At 42.0% G+C, this 27394-nt stretch overlaps 3 protein-coding genes across 7 annotated transcripts in view; 2 read left to right on the forward strand and 1 right to left on the reverse strand.

Annotated features, from left to right (window-relative positions):
- The window catches only part of asap1b (ArfGAP with SH3 domain, ankyrin repeat and PH domain 1b), an 84625-nt gene extending 80066 nt beyond the window's left edge, over window positions 1-4559 (reverse strand). For 3 of the 4 annotated variants that reach the window (XM_031759739.2, XM_031759736.2, XM_039617304.1), the window contains exon 1: window positions 3817-4559. In XM_031759739.2, the coding sequence (XP_031615599.2) occupies window positions 3817-3942 (126 nt within the window). In that variant the 5' untranslated portion in view covers window positions 3943-4559. The remainder of the gene's footprint in view (window positions 1-3816) is intronic. The other variant, XM_039617303.1, reaches the window with a different exon arrangement.
- A 2243-nt stretch (window positions 4560-6802) lies between these two features.
- On the forward strand, window positions 6803-24126 carry nfx1 (nuclear transcription factor, X-box binding 1). Of its 2 annotated transcripts, XM_031759733.2 has the most exons (23): window positions 6803-7045; window positions 8161-9006; window positions 9620-9781; window positions 10227-10304; window positions 10491-10596; window positions 11314-11385; window positions 11483-11622; window positions 11713-11812; window positions 11903-12120; window positions 12599-12696; window positions 12797-12827; window positions 12906-12988; window positions 14476-14584; window positions 14719-14838; window positions 15080-15159; window positions 15248-15478; window positions 15984-16057; window positions 16446-16547; window positions 16837-16974; window positions 17091-17157; window positions 23274-23419; window positions 23531-23635; window positions 23809-24126. In XM_031759733.2, exons 1-23 carry the CDS (start codon window positions 7027-7029, stop codon window positions 23882-23884), a joined length of 3201 nt encoding a protein of 1066 aa, XP_031615593.2. In that variant the 5' UTR covers window positions 6803-7026; the 3' UTR covers window positions 23885-24126. The 2 variants fall into 2 exon arrangements, with proteins under 2 accessions (XP_031615593.2, XP_031615594.2); XM_031759734.2 differs by lacking the exon at window positions 23809-24126 and having other exon boundaries at window positions 23531-23639.
- Window positions 24127-26906: 2780 nt separating this feature from the next.
- smarcd3b (SWI/SNF related, matrix associated, actin dependent regulator of chromatin, subfamily d, member 3b) overlaps window positions 26907-27394 on the forward strand; it is a 59659-nt gene continuing 59171 nt past the window's right edge. The window contains exon 1 of the mRNA XM_031759751.2: window positions 26907-27234. Coding sequence (XP_031615611.2) covers window positions 27223-27234 — 12 coding nt within the window. The 5' untranslated portion in view covers window positions 26907-27222. The remainder of the gene's footprint in view (window positions 27235-27394) is intronic.

Consider the following 27394-nt stretch of genomic DNA (forward strand, 5'->3'; position numbering starts at 1 on the left):
TGCCTATGCAGTGAGGGTTTCCCTTGTATCGCTGCTGCGGCTCTCTGTGGTTTTAGGAGAGCAAACCCAGTGACGCAAAGTGCCATCTGTGGGGTAGAGACAATACACGGCCCCTCAAGGGAATAACAAGTGCCCGCTGCTAATATTAACTTACATCAGAGAGGATATGACAAAGCAGGAGCAATAAGCTGCCGCATTTTTATATAAGCAAATGTCAGGTTTGCTGCTCTCTGCTGCTGAACAATCTGTGCCGTGGTATTTTTAGGGAGTCGAGTTATTTGGTTTGTTCTTACATTTTTTTGCTGTGTATGGAGAAAACTTTTAGACACACCCATCCGCACATTATCACAAGGTTTACACTGATTGTTGAGCCGCACTGATGAACAATTTCATTGCCAGTTATTTTCCCTGTTAAGGTGTGTGACTTTTAGTAATCTTACAATTCACAGTGTGAGACTCGACACTTACTAAACTAAACTGTCCCCCCCCCCCCGCCAAAAAAGGGGGAAAAAAAAGGACTGTATCGTGATACCTACTGACTGAGGGGATGGATGTTGGGGCTCTATTCTTTGTCTCCATGCCACATTCCTGTTGGCTGAGTCACAATAAAAGCCAGGGGAAACCTTTATTTTCTGTGCTTCACTTTTATGTATTTTGCTTGGGTTTGTTTTAGTTTTACCCCATCCGGTGCCAGCAGATAGCTGCCCTTCCCTGAAACTGGTTCTTCCACAGGTCTCTTCCTGTTAAAAGTGAGTTCTTCCTCCTCACAGTTACCAAGTGCTTGCTAGTAGAGGCTTCTGATTGCTGCGGTTTTCTCTTTAATATTGTAGGGTCTAGGCCTTGAAATATAAAGCATCTTGAGGCAACGCCTGTTGTGGATTGGTGCTATATAAATAACTGGACTGGCAATCTAAGGTTGCACGAGTGTTACAAAGGCCCAACTCTGAACCCGATTTACACAGAATGAGCGTTGACATTGGTCTTTTTTTTTTTTTTAAATCATGCACATACTAAAAAAAAAATTAATTAAATAATAATCATAATCATAAGAAAATAAATAAATACAAATAAGCCTTGCTTTAGAATAGAAACAACAAAAAAACACTCAAGAACAATTTGCTGAGCAGTACTGAAAGTGTGATGCACATCACAAACAGAAACCATTTTGAAAAAGGTCAAAATTTTACTTTGAAGGTGAACAATCTCCACCACAGGTGACCAAAGATATCACAAGGAGGTTTTTGGTACAGCACCATATACTATGTATTTCAACCAATATCACCTAATAACTGCCAGCAACCACTCACCAATCAGCAGGGGAATATAAATTTTTCCCTTGTGACTGGTTGTGGTTCTCGGCCACAACCAGTCACAAGGGAAAAAAATGGAATCTCAATATTTTGGGGGTTTCGCACTGTTGGTCAGACAAAACAGGATACTGGAAAACATCACAGTGGCCATTTTTCACAATTTCCTGATGTTTTTCTAGCCAAATGATTTGCCCCGACAATATTTCAAGTTAATAGGCAGTTGCAGCTGATAAGAAATTGAAATGAGTGATCAAACTTAAACAGCCAAAAAAAAAAAAAAAAAATCTCATCCCCACACCGTTCGACTGCCAAATGCTTTCTGGGAAACGCTGCTCAAACAACAAAAACAACACAGCAATAACTGCTTTGCACCAACAATGGCCACAAAATAAAAGCCAGACACATCAGCCTGTTTCCGGTCTGCCACCCACACACCGAATGCACACAATGCCCCCCCCCCCCATCCTCTGTATCTCAAGCAGCTGAGACAGCAAGCCAGGAAGGTTATTTTTAAAACTTTATCTCAACATCTGACTTCCCATTGTTTTCCACATTTCTGCACTGATCCAAATGTAAACAGTAAACATCTCCGAGTGATCCGCCGCGGCCACAGGGAGAGAAAATTTCTGGGGTGGATGTCGATGAGTCACGAATACTTGTGTGTCACTACGCGCTGATCAATTATTGACATGTGGTGTTGAATTAAGACGATATGATGCTGCAGCAACTCCCCCCCCTTTCTTCTTTGCACCTCCAGATGACTCAATGGAAGCACACAGAGAGTGACAACTCTCCTGCGGGGTCAACTCACCCCCTCAGGTTACAGTATTAAATATTCACGCCATACCTTTGCATAATTCACCATGTCAACATACCAAGGAAATGACTTGGAGAAAAAGAGGGGTGAATGCTTTGAATTGAGGACAAAAGCTCCAGAGCATTTTAAACAAACTCCTCTTCAGGCACAGTGAAGCTGAAGGCGGTTTTCTGTGCATGATGCAAGTGAGTCCCTGCAAGACTCTGCAGAGATCAAACAGGGTTGCTAATTCAATAAAACAGACATGAATCTAGAAGTATTCAGGGCTTTAAGCTGGCTGTCTGCTCCCTGTGTCTGCCACAGCCTGATGGGTGTATCCCAATCTGAGTGACCCGCCAGACTCGTTTTCTCTGCCAGGAATGTTTCAGGCGCATCTCGCCATTGTTTAAAACACTGAAAAGCATGTCGCTCGCTCTTTGGTGCCAGTGTAACGGTTCTTCCTCTGTCATGTGATCTCGCTGCAAAAGAAAAAAAAAATTCCAGAGCGGCTACTGAAGCCCAGCGCACATGGCGGCCCTCTCTAACAGATGTTTTTCGTTTGTGCTGCTGCAGTCTCTCGGTTCAGAGGCACAGAGCCAGAGAGGTGATTCATGATGCGAGCCTTTTTCTTGTTACAGTCAGCAGACTGAGAGACGGCTCCAGGTTGAGAATAAACACGAGCCCGGCTCTGTTTTGGTAGATTGCCTATTGTTACGATATGATAAAGCTGTAGAAGAAGACATGACAGATGGCACAGATTGTGTGCTTTAATATGTGATTTTGTATATTGGAGCAAGCGGACTGGGCCTGTGCTTTCTCCTCCACACTCACCATCCAGCTCATTTTCATCCTAAATGGAAAGCTGGTATCACACTGAACGCTCCTGCAAGCCTGGAGTCATTCACGTCTGCAGCTAAATGTGCTTCAAAGCGGGAAATGAGGTCAAATTTTGGCATTAATGGACGGCGGTGAAGGTGTGCGCTCCCCTGGTTTGATGCTCCATTTAATCATGGCAGGAAGAAGGGAGGCAAACACTTCACAGCTCACCTGCCTGACCTGATTACACCTCTTCCTGCATGATCAGAGGTGACACAGCATCACAGAGTGTGACTTTGGGTGTGTTTCCCCTGCAAACGTTTTCTGCTTTTTTTTTTTTTTTTTTTTTTTGAGATACAAATCAGTGTGTTGTGACAGCAAGGAATGAGGAATAACACAGAATCCAGATCTGAATACTAGGAAAAGGGTTTTCTCTGCTACAGCCTGGCAGCATGCTCTAAAGCCTTGAGTTATGTAATAGCGAACACAGTGAGCTGCAGGCCTGAATGCACATCTTTCTATTCCAGCAAAGCCATCCACCCCGTCTATTCTTACTCTTCATATCAGGCGAGATAACACACTATTTTGCATCAGGTCTTAGGCTGAAATAGGTGCACTTTAGGGGCAACAGGTGCAATTATTTTCCCCTTTCCTCTGCGCATATTAATGCATCTGGAGGTCTGAGGGGATTTTCAAAGCTTTCAAACATTATCACCGGAATTTAAGGTGGATTGCATGCACCCTTGGCTCTATAAAAAAATGCATCCTCGTTCAGAGATGGTGCATTTCCCCTCATTAGTATCATTCTTTATTAAATAATAACAACAATAATAATACAGTCTGTGTGGCTGTAATTATCCATCCATCCTCAGCAGGCTCACACCGTGGCCTTACCTCCTCCAGCACATTCACTGTATTCCTGCAGCTCTGCATTCGGGTGGTGAAGCTGGATGTTGTCGGGGAATTGTAATCCTCTGTTGTCTCCGAGAGAAACTCGGACACCGATATTTGATCCGGCATCCTTTAACTGTGAGGGGGTAAATGCCCACAGGAGGGTTGGCGATGAATGCTCAGAAAGACAAAACCATGTAAGATTTAAAATTAGATAGAAAGCACGATGGGGGGACTGTACGGCCGATGGAAAGGCTAAGCCGATTTTTTCCCCCTGCAAAACTGCGTTAAACTATCGAGATGATTAAGACGTGCCTTCTTCTCCTGTGACTTCTCAAATGACTTCACTGTTCCCCAAGGGCCCACGGCAGGAGGGAATTTACCAAATATCTGCAGGCTGGGTCCCCCTCTCGTTGTGTATTTTCCGCGAGAAGATGTCTAAAAGCGACACATTTATAAATAGTGTCACTCTGCGTCTAACTAAACCACGGAGGGAAAAGCGGCGTAAAGAATAGCGGATGCCCTCATTATGCTCTACAGATGTGCAAAAAGCCGCTTGTCGTCAAAACCGCGCGACGTTACCAGGCTCGGTTTAAATTTTCTCATAGTCCACGGTCTGCCGAGGTTGTCTGGTACTTTGGTCCCGTTTTCTTCTGTCGTAGTTTAACGTTTTTTAAAAAGCTAAACGCTGCCGCAGACACATTCACTGCCACTCTCTCCTGCGCTCGGAGCTGCTCAGAAGCGACGTCAAGCTAGCGCTGAGACAAAGCGCAACTTCCGGGCAGCAATTTCAATATAAAACACCAGCTAACGCTTTTACATTACGTAAATGCATTTTTAATGAATGGAAAAGACTATATATATAAAAGGCGGTAAGCTTAAAATGTCTAAATATGTGTTTAAGAGAAAGATATGCACAAAAATAACATTTATCATCCATTTTTGTTCAGATTGTTGTCAGTAGAGCTGACGATAGCTTGATTTTTCTATCGTGAATTTTCAGTGTACTAATATAAAACGTATCATAGCGGCTAGTAAGCATTTATAAGGGGAAAATGTGTTCGTGTCACATGATTTTTATAGTTTTATTTTGAAATTACATTCCAAAATATCCGTTTTTTATGTCCATAAACTGAATGGTTTACAAATAGCTCTCCCGCCCACCTCGCCTGGTTGACTAGGACGGGGGGCTGCTGTACGCATGCGTGATCTGGACTCAGTAACTGCAGAATGGTCCGTCGGTGTAGCTGTAGGCCTGAAAGGGAAAAGAAATATGTCCACAAAAACACGAGTAATTTTTATTTTATGGGATGTTTTTATTCTTGGGTAATATTTTGAAGACTAGAAACCCATCTAAGCACTGTAGGTCACTTAGCTGCCATCAAAGGCAGAAAAATCGCCAGTTGACTTGATGTCCTTTGGGTTTCCAGCGCAGTATTTTCCAGCTGAATTTTAGGATTTGCTCAGTAGCAGCTTTTTAAGTTCACTTACGATTTAGTACCAGCAAATATGTCATTGCATTATTTCCCTAATGCTAGTATTGCTTGTTAACTGTCACCTGGGGAAAATGACTAGTGTTACAATTGTTTTTTTCAGGGAAATATGTGTCATTTTGAAGGTCATCAGTTTGAATATAAAGGTAGGATTAATGTAATAGAGCCTGGTAGACATTTTGCTATTATTTATATCTGCATAATTCGTGAGGCAGTGACACTGATTCCCAGCTATCCCAGGATGACTAAATAGGCCCACTGGGTACAGGTCCACGGGGCCATGATCGGGGCGTTCTGGTCCAGAGGACTGCACTGGATACAAAACACATCTGCAAATTAGTCCTCTATCACTTTTCAGGTCATAATGAAAAGGGCAAAGTATAGTCTATTAACTCCATCTAGTTTTTAGTTACTAATATTGACTTTCACTTCCTTTTCAAAACTGCATAAATGTACTCCATGAAAGTACCTCAACACAGGGCATATTAAAGCATAAGCAGAAGTACAGATTACATTGATATTGTTTTTTTCCCCAAAGTTTCAGTCGGGAAAGCCCTCCTTAGTCTCTGGTGTACAAACCCAAACACGAAGCGCCACCTTGTGGGCATGATTTTGAGTTTTTTGTTTGTATTGGATGGATGTGCTTTATTTATGAATCCTTAAGGTTAGATGGCCTATATATATATTATTTAAAATTAAAGCAAATTAAGATAGACAATTTTTATAGTCAAAGATCAAAAGGAAAGAACACATAGTGTTCATATGTGCAAAATGGGAATAATTCATATATTGAATCAAACATTTATAGAATGAATAAATAAATGTCTCAATATTTACTACGTAATTGAAAACTAATGAACACCTCTGTATACCAAAGTATTCTAGAGTCAAATGTGAGCCCAACTGTCCGAAAGCTAAAACTTCATGACAGTTATCTCAAGAACAACAGCAAATCCCTGACAGAATGTCTGAAAAAGAAAAGAATCAAGGTGATGCAACCCAACTGAAGTACATCTTCAGAGAGTAGTGCATAAACGACTTCCTGCAAACTTCAATTAACAAATCTTGTAAAGAGGAGTGGGCACAAACCCTCCATAGAGATGAAAAAGACTGATGAAATCATACAGAAAACAAAAACTTCCATTTGCAGCCACAAAAGGTGGGTGTACTTAGCTTTTGTCCCACTGTTTCTTCATTTTGTTTTTTTGTGTAACTGTGACACGATGTAATGTGTGTAGTATGTCATGTCTTACTGTTCATCTGAGGTTGTACTAAAAAGTGTTATTTTTATTATGTCATAATGTGTAAAGCCTTAGAACTGAAAGACTTTATTTCTTATGTATTTTTACCACGACTGTCTTATTTTTTACTTTGGAGTAATCCCTCCGTTTATTTCTTGCTGTGTGTTCCATGCAGTAGTAATATCAATTTTGAAAACGTTTTATTTTGGTTTTATTTTATAAACGCTGACCGGAAGTTCCGTTTATGACATCTGCGCTAACCGTTAGCTAACTAGCTAGCTTATATTAATAAGGTGCGAGGCAGGCAAGGGAAGATTACCGTCGCTTTTAAGGGGTTTCGGATCATTTTTAGGAACCGGAAGACAGGAAACAGGGTGGATACGGTCGCGGAGGGCGTGGACACGCGTGTCATTTCTCTTAAAGCTGCACTTTGTCGTTATACGTGCTGCGGAACAAGCAACAAGGAGTGCTCAGACTGAATGGCCGAGGGCTTCTCAGGTAACTAATGTGCAGTTTTAATAACAGTGAGTCACAGGAACCCGAGGCAGTATAAACCGACTCTTAAATCATTCTGAAATACTGACTTTAGCAGCTTCGCTAACAGTTACACACTCTCTTGCTAGTTGTGTTAGCTGGACAACCTTAAGCAGCCTAAACATAAACTTTTAGCTGACGCAGTTTTCTGTTCACTTGCTCTGGGTTGCTAATGTTAGCCTAGCATCTCTGAGTGATCGTGCAGTTCGTGGATGAGGTAACGACGCGTGACAGCCGAGGAACTTTGAAAGGCAACAGCACGCCAGATGATGGTACGCGTTGTTATCCATAAAATCGAGAGCTGTCATGCTCATTTTAGACTCCATATTTTCATTACTTGTACATATACTGACCTTAAGATTTTAAATTGCACATAAGAACAGATCATCCCCATATAGTTAAGGCATAGAGTCTGTGTTGCTCTACTCAGCAGAACTTTTCCAGCTTGTTTTTGGCCATTTGATATACCGAAATGTATATTAGGGCTTCGTGAACAAAACTGTATTGCAAACCACAAAGTCAAGTCATCTTTATTTATATAGCACATTTAAAAGACATCAAGTGTCGGCCAAAGTGCTGAACAGAGGGATAATATAATAAAAACAATTAAATAGATAAAATGAAAACATTATAGAAACAATGTAAGACATCCATATACGTTTGTAAAAAGTATATGTGTACATGCAAATATGCAAATACATATACAAAAATGTACACATTCACACACAAGCACGCATACGTGAACATAAAATACATGTATATGTGTATACACATGCAAACATCATCCACAAAAAGTGGTCATGATGATTTTACAGCTGCGGGTGCAAACATTTTTTTTCATATGCAGGAAAAAAAATCTGTCTATAACAACATTTGCTCATGGCAAAATGTTATTGCACTCTTTATTTGTCATATGCAATTTAAAATGTCATCTCATAAGTAAATAGGTCACAACGATCCCCGAAATCCTTGCAAAATGACAATAAATGATGTTGTCCTGCCTAGTTTAAAGATTTAAGTGTTTTTGCTTTAAATATATTTGATGTTGCTCATAACTTGGTTCTGTTTTCTTGTTGCAGACCCACCTGACCTCAATCCAGATGGGACGCAACATCAAACGTCACATCAGCGCAAACCCAGAAGAGGCCGACCCAGACACAACAATGACAGACACCTGAGTAACAACAGTAATGAGACCTGTCATCAGTCGGGACACTTTAGTCAGGGGACTAATCCCCCTTTTAGCCATAAATCAAATTATGAAGACCATCATCGTCCTCCTTACCAAGGAGGAGATGAAGGCAGAAGGCGTGGTAGAGGAAGAGGATGGAGTGAAGGGAACAGAGGAGGTTCTGTGCCATGGCGGCAAAGACCTGGAGGTGACCCATACGGTGGCAGCAACAGATACATGAGTGGCGTCCATGCTTTTGCACATCCCATGGGTGGTGCTGATGGACCCAACTGGCGGCGAGGAAGTGCAAACAGGGATACAGAACAAACTAATGAGGACCAGGATGCCCAGGCTAAAAAACCAAGGAAGTTTAGTCAGGAGCAGCGAAAGGGAGAACAGAATGGCAGTTTGAAGGAGAACAACACCACAGTGGAGGATCAGAGGAAGAGAGAAGACTCAGAGTGCCAACATGACAATAATCAGAGGAAACACACTGACCCAAAGCGACGGCAAGGACCAATCAAACCACCCAAACAACCATCTCAAGAGGAGCCAGGCTCAGAGAAGGGAGCCAGTGGCCAAGATGACTCTGATCAGGGGCGAGCATCTCAGGATCCTGCAGGCAAAGGTGGAAGAGGCTCAGGAAGGAATGCTCCCCTTCAGGCCAGAGGTGGGAGAAGAGCAAACTATCAAAACTACAAACCTGGTCAGAGGAGCTGGAACAAGATGCCAAAGAGCAAAGAGACGCAGACAGGTTCGACTCTTACTTCTCTAAGATGTTGTATGGCGATCAAATTCCCCAACTTATTTTAAATTTCTATCAATGTTTTACATTTTTATATTGTTACAGTTTTGTCAGACACAAAATGTTTAATCAGAATTTATTGATTTTTTTTTTTTTTTTTTTTTTTTTAGGAAACCTGGTTTCCTAACAAACTAACATAAGTTGGTTCAAATTTCCCCATATTTTGCTGTTAAGTATTTCATATTCACTATATTTGCAAAAAACGGTCCTTTTTGGTTGTTTTTGGAGGATTTTTTGTCCCTTTTTAGTAGCTCTAGTTCAGTTAGTTTTAATGTTGGCCCTGTAACCAATGTTTAATGTTATGTTTTATTGATTATTTTGTCTTTAAAAAGGGCGGGAAATAATTAAAAATGCAAATCAAGGTCCAAAAACCCAAGCCCATGTTTTAGAGTGCTTACTTAGTGTAAAAGTCTTATGATGTTTGGTTGGAAGCAACCTGAATTATTGATGAGTCTGTCAGTGAACTAAACGACATACGAGCAGAAAGTTTTGGATAAAGGTCTGTGGGTGGAAACGAAGTTTTTGTTGCAGTCTTCTGAACCTCTGATCTCTTCCTCCGCAGGGTGTCTGATTGAACAGCTGTCGGAGGAGAAATACGAGTGCATGGTGTGCTGTGATGTGATCCGGGTCATGGCGCCGGTGTGGAGCTGTCAGAGCTGCTTCCACGTCTTCCACCTCAACTGCATCAAGAAATGGGCTCGATCGCCAGCCTCGCAGGCAGACGGTGCGGCGTGTGAACACAGTGTTTACTCTGTGTGTGAGCATTTTAGTGCAGTCTGTGTACTCAGCATAACGAGCTCCTAACAGTGGCTGGTACTCAGTGTTCAGGGATGGTCACTGTGACGGTAACTCATGCAGTGAAATTCCTGCTGCTTCTGCAGTGCATTGTGTTGCATTGAAAACAGAGAGGTCAAGTGGATTTCTGTTATTGTTCCCATTATGAATCTGCGCTATACAATACAACACGTCACCTTCTGTCCTTCATCATAGGAAAAAAATATAGAAAAAATGTTTTAAGCTACATTTAAGGCTAAGTGGTTTTTACTTCAGTGCCACAGATGACTGTACTGGGAAAGCACATCCTTCCCAGAGGGTGAACCTTTCATTCAGCGTTATGCAGAAAGAAAAAATGGATGCATGTATTTTTAAGTTCAGCTTTTTTATAACAGATTCAGCTGAAGGTTGGCGTTGTCCAGCCTGCCAGAATGTTTCAATGAAACACCCGACCTCCTACACCTGCTTCTGTGGTGAGTATTTGTTTAATTCAAGCATAGATATACATCACTGCTGAGAAATGGTGATGAACTTGCTCTCAGGTTAGACGATTTAATGAAATTGTTATCATATACTACTGACTCCTTCCCAAAGCTTTGTTACGTTAAGTTTGCTACAGAGAGTGATGGGAAGAGTTGTTCCGTTTGTTTCATTGGCAGGTAAAGTGACAAACCCTGAGTGGCAGCGTACTGAGATTCCCCACAGCTGCGGTGACATGTGTGGGAAGAAGAGGAGTGGAGTGGACTGCAACCACCCCTGCAATATGTGAGCCTTAAAAACACAAGAAAGCTGCTTCTAGCTTCAAATTACGTTATTACAAGACGGTAGGGCTTCAGAAGTTCATCGTTAACTTTTGCAAATGATCGATAACTTTTAAGAATGTATTTCTTTGTGAGGTAAGCTGTGAAACTGTTTTATTTGATGCAATTTTTAGGTCTACTTGATGGTACACTGTGGGAACATAAGCTGTTATATTTTAAGAGACAGATTGCACGTATGGGAGATATTTTATTTAAAGTTCACCCCAAACACTCCCTTTGTGGTCATATGTCTAAAAATACTCTTACTCGCCCCACAGACTCGTGAAGCCTTCCACAGACTGTAGTTTCTGACCGAGCTTGTTGATTCATTGCCAATAAATGTATTTTATCTGCATTTGGGGCTGGGGTCCTTGGTAGAGGATGTAAAATAAAATTGTACTCAATTGCAGACAGATTTTATAGATGACTTCAATGGCTATCATAAAGTAGTAACTCTCACTTTGCAGCCATGTTGTTAATGCTTGCGGACATTTATTTTGAAGGGTATATCTAAATTGGACTGAGCCATATTTAAACATGATTCATTACTTGGACTTATTAATGTATTACAAGGCTGGTAAGAACCCTGTCTTACCAGGTTTGGTTAGAGTAACTCGCACACCTGCTGTTCACATTTATAATACATCAAACCTGTAGGTTAATATGTTCTTTGTCTCCTCAGCTTATGCCACCCTGGACCTTGCCCTCAGTGTCCTGCCTTTGCAACGAAATCCTGCATCTGCGGGAAGACGAGGTACTCGACCTCTGATCACGTGTGAATCTCTGTCTTTTTATCCTTTTGGATTTTACTTTAAATGTTTCTTAATTCTAATTAAATTATGTCTCTCAAGTCAACCAGTGCGCTGCGGTCAGGCCACGGTGCTCCAATGTGACAAAGTGTGTGCTGCTGTACTCAACTGTGCTGAACACACCTGTGTGCAGGTGTGCCACAGCGGGACCTGTCAGCCATGCCAGCTGCAAGTTCAGCAGGGTGAGTCTCACTTTGGTGCAGATGAATAGCTGAATTTAGCTAATGGAACATTTTAAATGTAATTAACTCTTTTGCTGTTTTTATGGGCAGTTTGCTTTTGTGGCGTGACCGCACGGGAAGTCCCGTGTGGCACAGATAAAGCAGGATTTGATGGTTTGGGACATTTCTCCTGTGGAAAAATATGTGGGAAGTAAGTCCGACTGTTCAGCACTAATTCTGCCCATCGAAAGCTTTTATTTTGCTCCTATCACAGCCGCGTGTATTTAACTGCTCTTTTCAGGATGCTAAACTGTGAAGCCCACCGGTGTCAGCAGGTGTGCCATCACGGCCCGTGCAAGCCGTGCCCGCGCTCACCAAGCCTGGTGAATACGTGTCCCTGCGGTCAGACGCGACTGACAAAACTCCTGGAGCTGGGCTACTCTGAGCGACGGAGCTGCTCCGATCCCATCCCCTCCTGCGGGAAGACATGCAACAAACCCCTGGCCTGCGGCTCGAGTGGTGAGGAGAAGTGCTGTCCTGTCAAGTCGAAATACTCATAGCATCAATTAGAATTAGGAAATGATTCTAGCCTCATAAAGATTGCAAAAACAGGATCTGAAAATGTGTGACAGGTGAAGCTTTTCAACAATATGTGCTGTGGGGGGAGAAAACAAAGGTTCTTTTCTGTCATCTGTTTAAAAGTGATATTGATAAAATGGTGATGAAGCTTTTAAAATCCAGAAGAAAGCCGGAGGAGTTCAATGAGAAAGCAGCAAGCATCGTGTCACTAAAGCTGAATGAATTCCCTGATCTTTCCCTTGTAAAACATCTTGTTTTTTCTTTTTATTCTCAGTCTTCAACTGGCTTTTGTTTTTAAAAGAAAGCAACTGCTTTCTTCTCTGTGGCCTCTTGTGGTTGTGCAAACAGGATGTACATCATGTTAGGCCTGTTTTGTTCTTGCAGCCTGACGTGAGATAATGAACTTGTGTTATTTCAGACATCATCCATCTGTGCGAGAAGCTATGCCACGAGGGCAGCTGTGGGCCCTGCTCTCTGACCTCAACTATCAGGTGCAGATGTGGCTCCAAGACTAAGGTTTGCAGAAATATCAGCAGCTGTGTGTTTTCTCAATCCCTTTTTTTATTTTTATTTTGAAGACACTGAAGATTTGAAAGATTTCTCCTTTACTTTCCAGGAGGTCCCATGTGAGAAAATCCAAAAAGAAGGTGAGGTTTTAATAAATATGAGTTCAGCCCACCCTGAGCTGCCGTCCTGTGTTTAAATCTTGACTTTTGTCTCTCCAGAGGAGCTCGTCTTCACTTGCGAGAAGCGCTGCAACAAGAAGCGCTCCTGTGGCCGACACAAGTGTGGGGAGCTTTGTTGTGTGGTGAGTGTTCATTGAGTCTGGGTCAGTGTTTTTGTCTTTATGCTCTCTGTTCTCACACACACGTATACATTTTTTTTTCTCTTTCCCTGATTGGCTCTGACCCTGACATTTTTGTCTCACCCGAACCAACTAACCATTATTAACCAGAAGAAAGTGTGTGTTAAACATAATAGCTGTTATCTTAATGAAATGCAACCATGTGACACACGTGGCTGGTTTAAGTGAGATGGGCAGTGAAAACCCCATCTCGTCCTAAGTCAGTGCCACGCCCATTCAGCTGTCCTTACATCACTAACAGAGGTGTGTATGTGACACAGAATCATTGTAAACCAGCAGGATTATGTGACAGGTGCAGCAGGGATGTTACTGATATGTTTGTCTGACTTTGCACCATCTGTAGAAACAAGGTTTATCTCAACGGTGGGCAAACCATACCACCATAAGAGTTATTTTTAAATAGCTCTAGACCCAAAGAGACCTGCATGGAGCTGAAAACATATTTTAGCTTTAAAGTGAGAACTTACTTAACCTATGTGTAATGTTTGCTCTGTTCAACTTAATGGTTTTACCTGCTATAACGAAACCACCCCGACCCAACTTTGGGATAAAGAGTATGTCTTCTCTTATCTTCTATATTGTTATTGCCATGTTGCCTTGAGTATAAATTAGCCAATCAACATTATTAGTAATTGTAATGTGTGTTTTGTTTTTTTGTTGTTTTTTTTTTGTTGTTTTTTTTTTAACCACATATGAACAGGGGTGTGGCCCACTTATATCTTAAGTGGGCTGGACCAGTGAAACCTGCTTTTTGTCAGTGTAAAGAACTTTAACTACAAATTTAATCCCTGAGATATTTTTAATATTAGAAAAAGCAGCCCGATTTCAAAACTGCAAATGGTGCCAAGCGTGCAATGCTTTTATCTTAGGCAGGCAGATTCTGACTCCCGGGGCCTAATGTTTGACACTCGTGCACTAGAGAGTCATTAAATGTGTATTAATTTCCCACTGACTGCAATCGTCAGCTGATAGCAGCCAGTCTGTATTTGATTTATGCATAATTTAGCTCTTTATTTAACAATTCTTAATTAGATTGAGGGTCTGGCAAAGGGAAAGCCGGCAGGACACGTCTAAAAACATCTCGGCACACTCGCTGCCTTCATACAATCACGGCAAGCACTACAGGAATGACTTGCAGTGTAACTGTCCAACAACATCCAGCTGACAGACGAGCAGTGAGGAGAAACAGCCAGAACAAACAGTAATAAAGGAAATGGGTGGACATTAGTAAGAAGGAAAGAATAGTGAGGATATGTTACTGGGTTGGAATATGACTGAATTTGAAAGCTGACTTGCTTTGTAGCTCTTAATTACTTTGCATCATGCAGAGGTGACTCTACTTTTAAATTTGAGCTTGCAGCAGCCTTCTGATAAGTGTGTTTTGTGAAGCGCGTGAGGTGATGTTAATGTTTTTGTCCGTGTGTTTTCAGAGCGTGGAGCACAAGTGCTCCATGATCTGCGGCTACAAGCTCAACTGCGGCCTCCACCGCTGCCAGGAGCTTTGTCACCGTGGAAACTGTGAACCCTGCTGGCAGTCCAGTGAGTATCGAGTTCATGAGCCAAGTCTCTGATGTACCACACATTTATTCTGTCTCACTAATTTGAAGCTTTAGCTGTATTTTGCTTGACGTTAAGATGCCACGGGTATGTCACGAGTCCCTCTGGGTTTTTAGGTTTTGATGAGCTGACGTGTCACTGCGGGTCCACGGTGCTGTATCCACCCATCCCCTGTGGAACGAAGCCACCCGAGTGCAAAAACGTGTGCACGAGAAGACATGAGTGTGACCACCCAGGTGAGATTTAGCTATAGCTCCTTACACCAGGGTTATTGTAGTTTGTGTACTTCCCAGTTAGATTTGAAAATGTTCAGTTTTAGTTCAGTTTTCTTTAGTTTAAGTGACTCAGTCTCAGTAAACATGGCCATCAAAGACTCATCAGTATGTTTTAGATAGTTCTAGTTTAGATAACCTCGGTTCACACAGCAGCTGTATCGAATAACTGTTACTATGCTCCTGACATTTGCCTCTGATTTAGTGTTTCACAACTGCCACAGTGAGGAGAAATGTCCTCCCTGCACTTACCTCACGCAGAAATGGTGCATGGGAAAGCACGAGGTAATGTTCCCTGAGCCCACTGATGGCACAACTTGTTTCCTGTTTTTGTTCTTGCAACTGAAGCGTCACCCTTTTCTCTGACTCACAGCAACGCAGCAACATCCCGTGTCATCTCCAAGACATTTCTTGTGGCCTGATGTGTAATAAAACTCTGCCCTGCGAGACGCACCGCTGCAAACGCATCTGTCACCGGGGAGAGTGCCTGCCAGAAGGCGGCTGCCAGCAGCCCTGCACGCTGCCTCGTCCAGACTGCGGCCACCCGTGCGCTGCTCCCTGTCATAAAGGCAGCAGCTGCCCACGCACCACCTGCACTGCCAAGGTACAGAGCAGTGCCACTGAGAACAGCTGGACTTCCAGTGGCTCAAAAACAGGTTACAGAGTTTGTACAGATGTTCTCTGTCACATCAGGGCTTGGGGGTTTCAGCACATTTTCCCACCATCAAAAGTTCCTCCTCTCTCTAATAACTTTTTTTCCCTCATGCAAATGTTTAGTGAATAAATTCAGTGTCACATCTGCTCAATAGTCCAGCTGTGAACCCGCTGTTTTTTGCATGAAGGCTGAGGACATGTGCCGCGGTGCTGTGTAACTGTCATAAATGGTTAACTTGGAAGAAATAATAACACATCAGTGGCAGGCTTCAGACTCCAGAGGGAGGCCATTCACAGCTGCACGAATTCTTCGTGTGAACTGACATGACCTTTTTTTTTTTTCTTCTTTTTTTTTAAAAAATTTGCGTATTTGTGCTCTTACAGAAACACTTCTTCTCCGGGGAGGAGTGCACATGTCGGCAGTCGTGAAATCTAATCCTTTGTGTCGTTCGCAGGTAGCGGTACAGTGTGAGTGCGGTCGTAGAAAGGAAACCGTGGCCTGCGCAGAAGCAGCCAATTCATACCAGAGGTCAGCTCTGCTCCCAGTGTGTTCAGCTTTTTTTTGTGTGTTTTTATTCTAGACCTCGTTTGGCATTTCTCTTTTTGGCAACATATATATTCTAACTGTGAAAAAAGCCCCTCAGTCTTCAGGCTCCTGTAAAAGCTCAGATTCAAGGAGTTCAGACTGTTTTTGAGGAGCAGCCAATCATAAGATAGCTGGCTTAAAGTCAGAGGAGTGTTAAAAGCTCATTTCAGACAGTGGATGAGCTGAGGGGCACCACCACAGCCCAGTTGAATAATCAGTAAAGATTATATTAGACTGTGAATCATGCAAAGCTACTCATGTAGCATCTAGGAATAAAATTAGAATTTGAAATGAGCAACATTTATCCGATATTTTTGGTTTTGTTGTGCAGGTATGCTGCCATAGCCATGGCCAGTAAGCTTTCGGACATGCAGCTCGGTGACTCCATGGATATCGGCCCGCTCCTCTCTAAGAAAGAGCTGAAACAGACGAGGTAGAGTGGTGCAGGGAATTAATGATTTCAAGCTCGAACCAGAGGTGTCAAACTCAAGATGTGAAACATTTGCTGAACAGGATGTTCGAGCTTAATTATTTCAAGATTATCTGAACAACAGGCGAGTCCTTATGTGTGATGGCCAAGATGCAGCTCTTGTTTGAAAGTAATTATGTAAATCATTTCCTGGAGAGGGCCAGATTTCGTTTTTTAATCCATTCAGAGGATTACTTTGAACTGCAGCTGAGGTGTGAAATGCAGTCATCCTAGAAATGTGATGCTTTCTCAGGCTCGAGTGCGATCAAGAGTGTGCCACTTTGGAGAGGAACAGGCGCTTGGCGGAGGCGTTGCAGATCGACTCGTCTTCTGACCCCTTCAACGTTCGCTCCACCTCTGCGTACAGCGACAGCCTCAAAGAGGACGCCAGGTCTGATTTCTGTTTTACTCCATGCTGATGGTCATGTGATGCCATCTTTGGGTTAATCCTCAAACTCAGAGGGACCGCTGCACTGAAACTGCAACTCTGCTCTGCTTGTGTTTCAGAAAAGACCTGAAGTTCGTCACAGAGGTGGAAGAGGAGATCAAGAATCTTGTAGAGCTTGCTAATAAGGTACGATCTCTATTTAAGTCTCCTTTTCCTGTTTAGGGGTGAGGTGTTATTTAAGGGCTCTAATGTGATGTGATGCTCCATCTGGTGGTGAATCTGGGAGACCACTGTAGTCCCGAGTTTTTTAGTGGTGAAGCATTTCACTGAGTCATTCACATTAGTCAGTATATTTGCATTCAAGTCAATGCAGCATTTGTACATAATTACCCCATAAAACATTTTGTTTTAAACTGAACTTTAAAAGCTTTAATGCTCATTGATAACGAGCAGGATTGATTACTTTAATATATCACATTGTTTTTAATTAATTAATGTAATTTTCTCCATTTAACCACAATTTCATTATATTTTTGTTGTTTACTGCTAAGAGAGATAATTAGTAAAACAGCTGGCCTTGAAGCTTAATGTGAGAAATACTTTATTTATCCCAAACTTTGGTAAAAAGCTGTTAGAGCAGCCAAAACATTAAACACAGCCTCTAAGAAAATAACTTGAGTAAAGTGGAGTACATGAATAAAATAAAATGGCATGATGTAGCAAAATAGCTCTATAATGTACAAACTGCAGAGAAGAGAGGAGATAGATTTAAGAAAAGGGAAAAGATGATATGTAATTTAAAAATATAAGTATAAATTTGATAGAGGTAAAAATGTATAAAATGGAGTAAAACTCTGTATAATGCATATAGAGCGCTTAATAAGTAAACTTTTAATGAAGGTTAAACATAAAAATAAAATATAATAGTTTAAAATAAACAAACACATGAATAAAATGCAAGAAAAGGTCAAAATTAGGAAGAATCTCAATAAAATTCAGTGACATGCTATATAAAAAGTTTAATAAAATACAGTAGGGGGCTTAGTATGTAAAAATTAAAATACAATGAAGGTTTAAAAATAAAAGTAAAACTATTAAAATACAATAATACGTTATGTTTAAAGTGGCTCTGAGCACATGAGCTCAATATTGTTGCTTTCCATTTGAAGCGGAAAGTCTGGATTTTTATGGAATGGCTCCTCAAGTCGGATTTCCAACTCAGGAAGTTGGAGAACCCCCGCTAACTCCGACTTCACAATCCAAGATGGCAGCAGTGCGTAAATATCAGTAAAAGTGTAAAACCTAGGAGGCAGTAGTTGATAATCTGTACTATCACAGTGTTTGTGTATTTGTGACTTGCTAAATAAGCTGAGCACTGAGCGTGCTCCATCCAGAGCTGCAGTGTTTAAGCTGCTTTATCACGAGTGATGCATGAATGGCTCTGGTTTGTTAAGGAGCAAAACAAAAAAAATGAACAAAAAAACTTTTATTTTACTTATTACAAATGATTGATTATTACTTTTATTACTATCATTGCTGAATCCGCATGGATTCATTAAACTTAGTTTCAGCCCGAGGTGGAGACGGTGGCCCTTTATGGCTGTGTCACTAACAGCTTATTTAGCTTCATTATTTTGTGGGCCAGTTGTTGTATTTTCAGCATTTTCAGCTCTTTTGTTACAGTTTCCAAGCTCAAATAAGCGAGTAGGAGACTTCCTGGGCAGGTGGAAATGTCTGCACGTCTTTATTTATTTCTTCCAGTCCTCTGTGATTCACTGAGGCTCTCTACGAGGCCAACATTACTGCTTTGATTTCTTTTCCAAATGTAAGGACTTGTTTATTACTTAGCTGAGCCTCTTTTTGGAACAACGGGTCATGAACGAAACCTTTTTCTGCCCAGGAGTCAGCTTAGTGAAATGTTTTATCTTATTTTCTCAAGGCATGCTGTTCTGACTTCACTGATTTCATTTTTTTCGGGCTTTCTTCCCCAAAAACCCAAGTTATTAAATCTACTTCTGCTTAAATTTTGCTAAAATCCACTCCAACAGCCCTCTGGCAAAGAAAGCGATTCAGTTTTGTACCAGCTGTTGTTCTCTTTTACTCTGAAAAGTCAGGTCAAATGTGCCTACTGACCCGTCTATAGAAAATAGGCCACGCATGCACTACTAGCTCAAAAGTACATGAACGCTTCAACTTGTATGTATACACATTAATCTGCTGCTGTAACAGCCTCCACTCTTCTCCCTAAACCTTTCACATGATTTTTTTTTTGGGACCTGCCTGCAGGGATTTGCTCCCATTCAGCCACAGAAACATCAGATAGGGCGGCACAGATGTTGACAGGCATGAACTGGATCACGGGCCAGTTCATCCCAAAGGTTTTGGATCTAAGCTCGCCACCACATTTAATACAAAACAAACACATTTCTTTATGGACGTGACTTATGGGCGCAGGTGAAACTGTCACGTTGAACCAGGAAAAGGCTGAAGGATCCCAAACAGTGAGGACAAGGCTGAAAGTATTTATGAAAGCGATAGATTTGTAATGTCTGGAGCCAAACTTTATTTGTACTCACGTTTGTAGTTTGGAGCAAATTTATAATAGTAAATTAAAACCAAATAAAAAGTTTAGTGTTCTAAAATCAATCAACAAATAAAATTAAAAAGTAGACTGTTTGCTTAAAAAATAAAATAACAATGAGATAATACTCGAAAAATATAAGTGATTTTTGTATTTTGTGTTTTATTTATTTATACAAAAATGGACATTAAATGTTAGCATTGCTTTTAAGACACATTATATCAACACAAATATAAAATAAAGCAGAAAACATCATCTACAATAAAATGGAAACATTGAAGGATGATGATGACAATAATGGTAGAAGACCCATTTCAGTGATCAGATGTGTTTTTTATTCCTGGTGGCAAAGTGTTTCAAATTTGTGGACCTTTAATTTTAAAAGAGGACCGACCCAAATGTTGTTTTGCATTTTGGTAACATACAATCTCCATTAAAAGCTCCTCTTGTGGTTGCAGCTTTACCTGCTAGACTGAATGATGTGGGGCCATTTAAAAGATGTGTTAACGATGTGTTACCCTGTTAGCGAAGGTGCTCCGCTGCCTGTCCGGTAATGGTGCAGAGAGTAGTCGAGGTTATCGATGATAGATGAGTTTGTTCAGCGACCTCCTCGCCACCGTGGCTTCAACAGCTTGCAGCCAATCACAGAGCCAGAATTCCCGATCAGTTTATTCAGTCTGTTCGTGTCATCAGCAGACCACAGCAAAGTACGCTGAGCTCACCACAATCGTTATGAAATGGAGCCTGTTAATCCCCCTCTTGTATACAGCCTGTGCAGGAAATGTCCTTAACTAAACACAACCAGCCCGAGGAGACTGTGGTGCATGTGAACATCATGTTTATTGAGACTAGCGTGTCTCAATAAACATGATGTGAGTCAGCTGCCTTCACTGTGTCTGGGCTCTTATACCTGAAGTACTTGCATTTTGCTCCTGAAACACAGACTCTCTGGTTATTAATTCTGAATTGCACATGTAGTACATTGAAACATGCGGGCATCTCTCTGTTCATAAATGCATACTTTCATAGCAGTGTTTGGTATGCACAGTAGATGAAAATATTGGGGGGAATTTTCCACAGTCGTTTAAAACAAATCAGAGATAGAGCCTGCTCCAAAAGCACCGTCACCCCTGGATTTCAAAGAAGAGTGTGGAGCATTTAAAAGACCCTGATCACATGATCGTACCAGGCTATTATAGACTGCTATTATAAGGTCTCAGCAGGTCCATTATGTAGCTAGACGTGTAGGGCTTTATATGCAATTAATAAAATCGCATGATTTGAGAGGCTGACTGCTGTTGTAAGGTCTCAGCAGGTCATCAGCTGGCACTGAGGTTAGAACAGGCAGGAAATGGAGGGTGGAGAAAAGCGGTGGTGGAAATGCACTTGAGACAAAAGGCACTGGTGGTCACCGTGGTGATGGGTACACAAGGTCTGGGCTTGTTCCCATAGAGCCAGGTCTGCTCAGAAAGGTCCAATGCAACAGAACCATGAAAAAAGTCCAAGCAGGTGTGGAGGTGGAGAACATGAGCAGAGCGGTGGAGCTCAAGGAGCATGGACAAGATGGGAGGGGACCCTCCAGCCCAGGATCACCTGGGCACATTTCCTGTCCAACCTGGCTCTGGACAAGTTTCCATCTTCTCTGCAGCTGCCCAAAGGCTCTGACAGACAGCCACTATCTGCTGCATTACAACCAGGTACTGAAGGCAGTAGCTGAGAGTTTAGCTTCAGCCATCAGCACCAGCAAACACCATCATGCTTTAAAGAAGACTATATCCTTTGTGAACGCCGGAGAGAAGCCCACTCACAAACAACAGGCCTTCTCCACACAGCCTTGCACCAGCAGCTGCTGGTCGTTGCTTAAACATCACTCAGGCCAGACACGAGCATCACCTCTGAGGCCTCAAAACATCTGTGCATGATGGGACTCACAATGCCCTGGGAAGAGCATACTGAGGAAGCCAATGAGAGGAAATGCATTGGTACCAGGAACAGAGGCTGGAGGACAGTCTATGATGATGAATCCAGAAGCTTTGTAGGACACTCATTCTGCAAAGTCCTCGTGGCTAAAGATGAGAGCCATTCAGTCTGTGAGTGACGCTGCAGAGAAAGCCATGAGGGGTCTTTGGATTTAGTGGGCTGATGTGCGGGTTGCTGCTGGGATGCAAGTCGGTGATGAACCCTGGCTGGCTCACCTGGGTGAGGCCGTCTGACATCCGAGACCCTGAGATGCAGGGTCTACTGACTACGCGTCCTGGTTCATCCTGGGAGATGTTTCTTGTAATTCCCTGAATTTTAAGCCAGTTCAGGGATGTGAGAATAGGGAAAGTTGTTATTGAGTGAATGCCATAGGCATTCAACCTATTGTTTTCCTGTTTCATTATTCTTTGCCGCTTTACTACTCCCACAGTTTTTATGCGATTTTCACCATTCAAAAATTAATTTTAAACTGTTCTGCTCTTTCTGCTAATGCGAGCTTTATCTTTTAGTGCTCATAACTTTTATACTTTTTTAAATATTAAGCTTTTTAACATTTCAACTCGTCATATTGCCTAAACTGTGGACTCCAGAGCCATGAGCCTTGTGCCAATATATCTTCAGACATTCCTGATGCTCACGGCAAAATATTTTTTTTTTGATACCATTTACCGTTTACCCATGAATTACGTTTGTTTCAGGATAGGAAATCTGTCCTCTCAGATTTAAAACTCTTGAATTGAAGCAGTTTTTTTTTTTGTTTTTTTTTTCTCTCGTGATATCTCTCTGGGATGAGTGCCGGATTGGCTCACTGCGATGAGCAGGTGGCGTAGGTTCGAATCCTACCCGTGGCTCTTGCCACATGTCTTTCCTGCTCTCGCGCTCTGTTTTCTTGACACTCTTCAGATAAAGCCGTCTTCAGCAGACAGTTCCGCTTCTTCACCTGTTTTCGGCACATGATTTCCACTACACGGCATGCACCCGGCATTTTCACAGGAAATGTAAATTTTTCTAGTCTCACAATAAATGTTTGATTTTTGCAGTGTTTCCTAAATGAATGAAAGAAGCTTCGAAATGTGAGATTTAAAAATTCAAATGCTGCTCAGAAATAATGCCAAATAATACCAAGGTTCAAGGTTAGCAGGGGAGATATTTCTTTAATTTACAGGGATGGCGCCTGTTAATGGACATCAGAATACCAAAACTATAAGATGTGAACAGGCCAGACTGAAGCAAAACTACTCCCAGCCCAGGTCAGATCAGACTTTACAGTGAACAAAGATGTACAGGAACACAACAAAAACATCAGGTAGAAGTGAGTTATAAGTGCTCACAGACCTGCTCTTTACTGCTATTGGTAATAATGAAGGTGAGGGGTCGATATAATGACTGACATACACAGACAGACCACTAAAAATTAACCCAAAAACTAAATTAAGCACCAGATTAGACTTTTTTTTTTTTTTAATTTGCCCCGTTTCTGTCTTGTGACACTTAAAACAAAGCAGCATTATTGAAGGCTTGAAGAAGAGATAAGAAACCAAAACAACTATCAAAGAAAGTCTGATAAAATAAAAAAAATGTGTATTTGTGATTCTTCCCTGTCATCTTGTGACTGCAGACTTGAGCTGCGACCTTTTAGAGGTGCCTGACACCACCACGAATGCGGCTCTGTAGCTGAAATGTAACTAAACATGCGAAAAGCGAGCATGAACGTAGCCTTACGAAGCATCCATTTCTGCAGGGAAAGCAGCCGAAGAGGAGCCACTGTTTCCCGCCGATGAACCGAGAGCATCGGAAGATCATCCACGAGCTGGCCGAGGTCTACGGCGTGGAGAGCGTGAGCTACGACAACGAGCCCAAACGCAACGTGGTCATCACGGCCCACAAGTGAGAGCGCGACTAAATATACGAGCACCGTTATCATAGACGAGAAATATGCTGATCGTGAAGTCGAGGATGTGCCTGTGTATCTCGTTTTGTTTGGTTTTTCTCGCCCAGGGGGAAGTCGGCCTGCCCGAACTCAACCCTGACTTCACTGATAGAGCGAGAGACGGCTGCACGGGCTCCTCCTCCCATCGCTCATATCAAACAGCACAGCAGCAAGTAAGTCCTCATCTGTGGTTAGAGAGATGCTTCTATACGACTCCAAAAATGTCCTTAAACAACACTCGGAGACAGAATGGCTATCTTACTTTCATGCTGCTGTTTGTTGGTGTCTTTCTCTCCTGCTTGTGATTCTTCTTTTTGTGTTTTCTCATCAATTAATCTCCTGCCAGGTCTGCCGGTGGAAGCACCTGGTCGAAGATGGTTAAAGAAGAGCCCGTGATCGATTATTTTGATGTCCAGGACTGAAAGTAAAAACAAATCTTCTGCCAAAAAGTCCAAAACACATTTCGTTTGCATTCATCTGAGACCAATAATCATAATTCCTCTGGCTTCTTGTTTGTTAAAAAAAAAAAAAAAAAAATGTGTTTGGAAATATTTCAAAGCTGCGATGGTCTCTGGGGAACTCTCAATCTTGTTATATGTGGCAGGATGAATTGAGCCCTTGAATTTTGACATTAAAGTCCATGAAGACTTTCCCTGTTTGAAAAGCTCCTGCGTGTTTTCTTTGCCTCCCTGGTATGCAGTTTAATAAAAAGCGAATTCTTCCCTATTTAATGGGTGCAGATGTTGATATGAAATTTAATACATCGGCTCCAGAATATCTCCGATGTCCACATTAGGTGCTCTATCGCTTACTCAGGGTGAAGTCTGTATGGCAGGGATGTGTTGTTCTTCTTTCTGCTGGCGTTGAGGCAAGGCTTCAGGAGGGCGGGTGGGTAAGAGTCAGTGGGCAGCACTGCATAAAGAAAGCTTTGCTCCAAACACAACTATGGCCCAGATGTGGCGCTGCACTTTGTGAAAACTCTTCCTGGGTAAAACGTGAAGGCACTCTGAGGTCGAGCTGATGCAGCAGGATGTGTGTCGGCCCGGATGAGAGCGTAGATCCTGTTCTCCAGCTAATGGACCGTTTCAACACCCACTCCTGCGGCCTGTGAGGTTAGGATGCTGAGTCAGGCAGACCCCAGCACTGAGTGGACACTATAGGATGGACAGCTACTTGCACACTCGGTGTTTGTCGACTTTGCCTTAATCAATGAGAACCTCTAAGGCCTCTCCTCTCTGTAGATATATGCTAATGGATTTCAGGATACTAACCAGCTTTCTGTACAGATGTTTCATTGTATTTTATCGCCTTTATTTAAGCAGGAAGTCCCACTGAGGTCAAATCTCTTCCACAGTGGAGACCTGGCAGTTGCATAAACAAACACAACATGATGTACAATATGACAACTCACATTTTCTCTATAACTATATTTGTTTAAGTTCAATAATATCTTTTTTATTGTGAGGGCTTTTTTTGCATCCATGACATTTGGAGAATGCACATTTAGGTATTTATTTCTATACATGTTGTCAAATTGGTGCATAAACAATGATTTTTAACACATTTAGATAAGAAGGAAGCGCACAAGATGGAAGAATGTTCCTTTAGTGTTAGTAAGCAAGTGGGAGAAGATTTGTGTTGCTGTTATAATTTATTCTTATTCCAACAACATCTGTAAATCAAAATGTCAGGTTATTAATTCAAAGTTTTTTTCACTTTGTTCTTGTCAGCTTAATGTTATCTTCTCAGCATTTTAAATTTGTCTCAGACCAACCCTGAGTTAGCGTTATTAAGTTTTGAGAAAATGACCTGAAATTTTGAGTTGCAGATGTCAAAATAAATAAATAAATAACATATGTAATATTAATGTACAATGGTATATTTATTGAGAGATTTTTAATGGAAGTGGTCAGAGCAGTCCTGGGTTTGAATCCACCGGCTGACTCTGTGCAGTCCAGCTTCCTCCCACAGCCCCAAAACATCCATGTTTCATTAACTGGACCTAACTGGTTCAAAATTGGCCAATGGGTGATGATAATGTGAGCGCGGACGGTTATCTGTGTCCACGTGTTGTCCTTGTTTGCCCTGCCTCTCACCCTATGACAGCTGGGACAGACGCCAGGCCTCCCCTGGAAGCTTCAGGAGCCCCCCAGCCTTTTTTTTTTCCATCTATAACATGTCCTCTATCAGACTTGTGCAGAAAAAAGACACTTATATGTGTTAATTTTCAAAATTTTCACTTGTCCACTTCAGCAGCACTTGCATACACCAAACTATTCAATTATTTTTGATTCCTTTCAATCCTGAAGACTTTTTTTTGTGTCCACATCCTGACTTCCAGAATAGAAACACAGCAGGAATAGACTTTTTCTTGCAGTTGTCTGTATTTTGTGATTCACGAAGTGATAAAATAATATTCCTAATATGTCAGCAAATACCTCTTTTCCACATAAGTGCCAGTGTTCAATCTAGAACTGGTTCCATGCATCCTTAGCCTTAAAAGGACCATTACCAGTGCCAGAAACCTGGCACCAGCAGAATGCGGGGCCACATAGTTAAAACCACTGACACCAGTAGCTATGGGAGAGGCTGCGGATTCAGGTCACAGATGATTTTCTTTACCCCGCTCCATAATAACCAGGACTCAGACAGAACTGCTGCTAAAAATAAAACTGTATTATTTATGCTGGCTTTATCCACTTTATGCAAACGAATGCATATTTACACAGACAGTCCCCAATCTGCAGACACTCTAATTTCTCCTCTTAATTCTGATTTTTGCACGCATTTCTAGTTTTGTTTAAATAATTTTACAGCGTCATTTTTCATTAATATTTTACAGCTCAAATGAAGCTAGTAGAACAAAAAGTTTGGTAATAATTAGACAGAAAGTCCAATATTATAAAGAATCCAGTTCAAAAGTCAGAGGTAAGAGCTGGACAATGAGCTGCTACAGTATATCCACCACATGCATCATAAATCTGACTCATTTCATTCATAAATCTTCACTCTGGCACTAAAAAAATGTGTGAAGTGATGACTTGTAACTGCCGCGCGAAGCATTAGTAAATTATCCATTAAAACAGCAATTAGCCACAACTTAACAGCCTCTTTATCGAGGGCTCCTCATTAGAAAGTGGAACAGTTCTCTCGGTTAGGGAGCTGGTAGTGCTGCTGCTCCTTTGTTGCTGTAGTGCACCGGTTTTATTCCCCCCCTCCTCCCGCCTCCCTCCCTTTTGTTCCTGCACTGCATTTACATGTACAGCATGTGTTTGGAGCAGGATAACCTGAAATCATTTTACTGTGCTCTTTGGGTTAAATAAAAATCTTCCCTCCCTCCCTTTAAATAAAAAAATTAAAAAAGAGAGAGAGCGAGAGATGAGGATAATTTGATGACACTCCCTGCCACTGGTAATTTTTCATTATATCGACTCTCCAGCAGAGACCGCGCCTGCGCTCCTGCTCCCTTCCGAACAAGGCTTCACCAATCCTGGCTCTGGCTCCATCCCCGGCTCGGCGTCCCACAGGCCAGCGCTAATAAGTCGCCTAGCTGTCCAGTAATGGGGGAGTGATTGAGGGGGGAGACGCTTGCTGCTGTGTGAAAGCCCGTGAGGAAGTTGAGGGGAGAAAAGCAGCTCCACGCCGCGCCGGACCGGACAGCTCCACAGAGACACATCCTACAGTTGCTGTTGTTGAGTAGCCCTTAAAAAAAAAAGAAAAAAGAAAAGGAAAAAAGGGAAGAGAAAAAAAGCGCACAGTGATGGAGAGAAAGGTATGGATGATGCTTATGCTACCTCGCGATACGTTAGCGCGGTTTGTTTTATTCCCACAGTGAGTCTCCGCTGCTCTGCCAGCCGCATCCACCATTAAAACTACTCTTTATGCGTTTAGGCTTCATCCTGTAGGCGCAGTCGGATTAGTGCGCACCGGAG

This window comes from Oreochromis aureus, linkage group 9 (assembly GCF_013358895.1).
Source record: "Oreochromis aureus strain Israel breed Guangdong linkage group 9, ZZ_aureus, whole genome shotgun sequence".
NCBI lineage: Eukaryota > Metazoa > Chordata > Actinopteri > Cichliformes > Cichlidae > Oreochromis > Oreochromis aureus.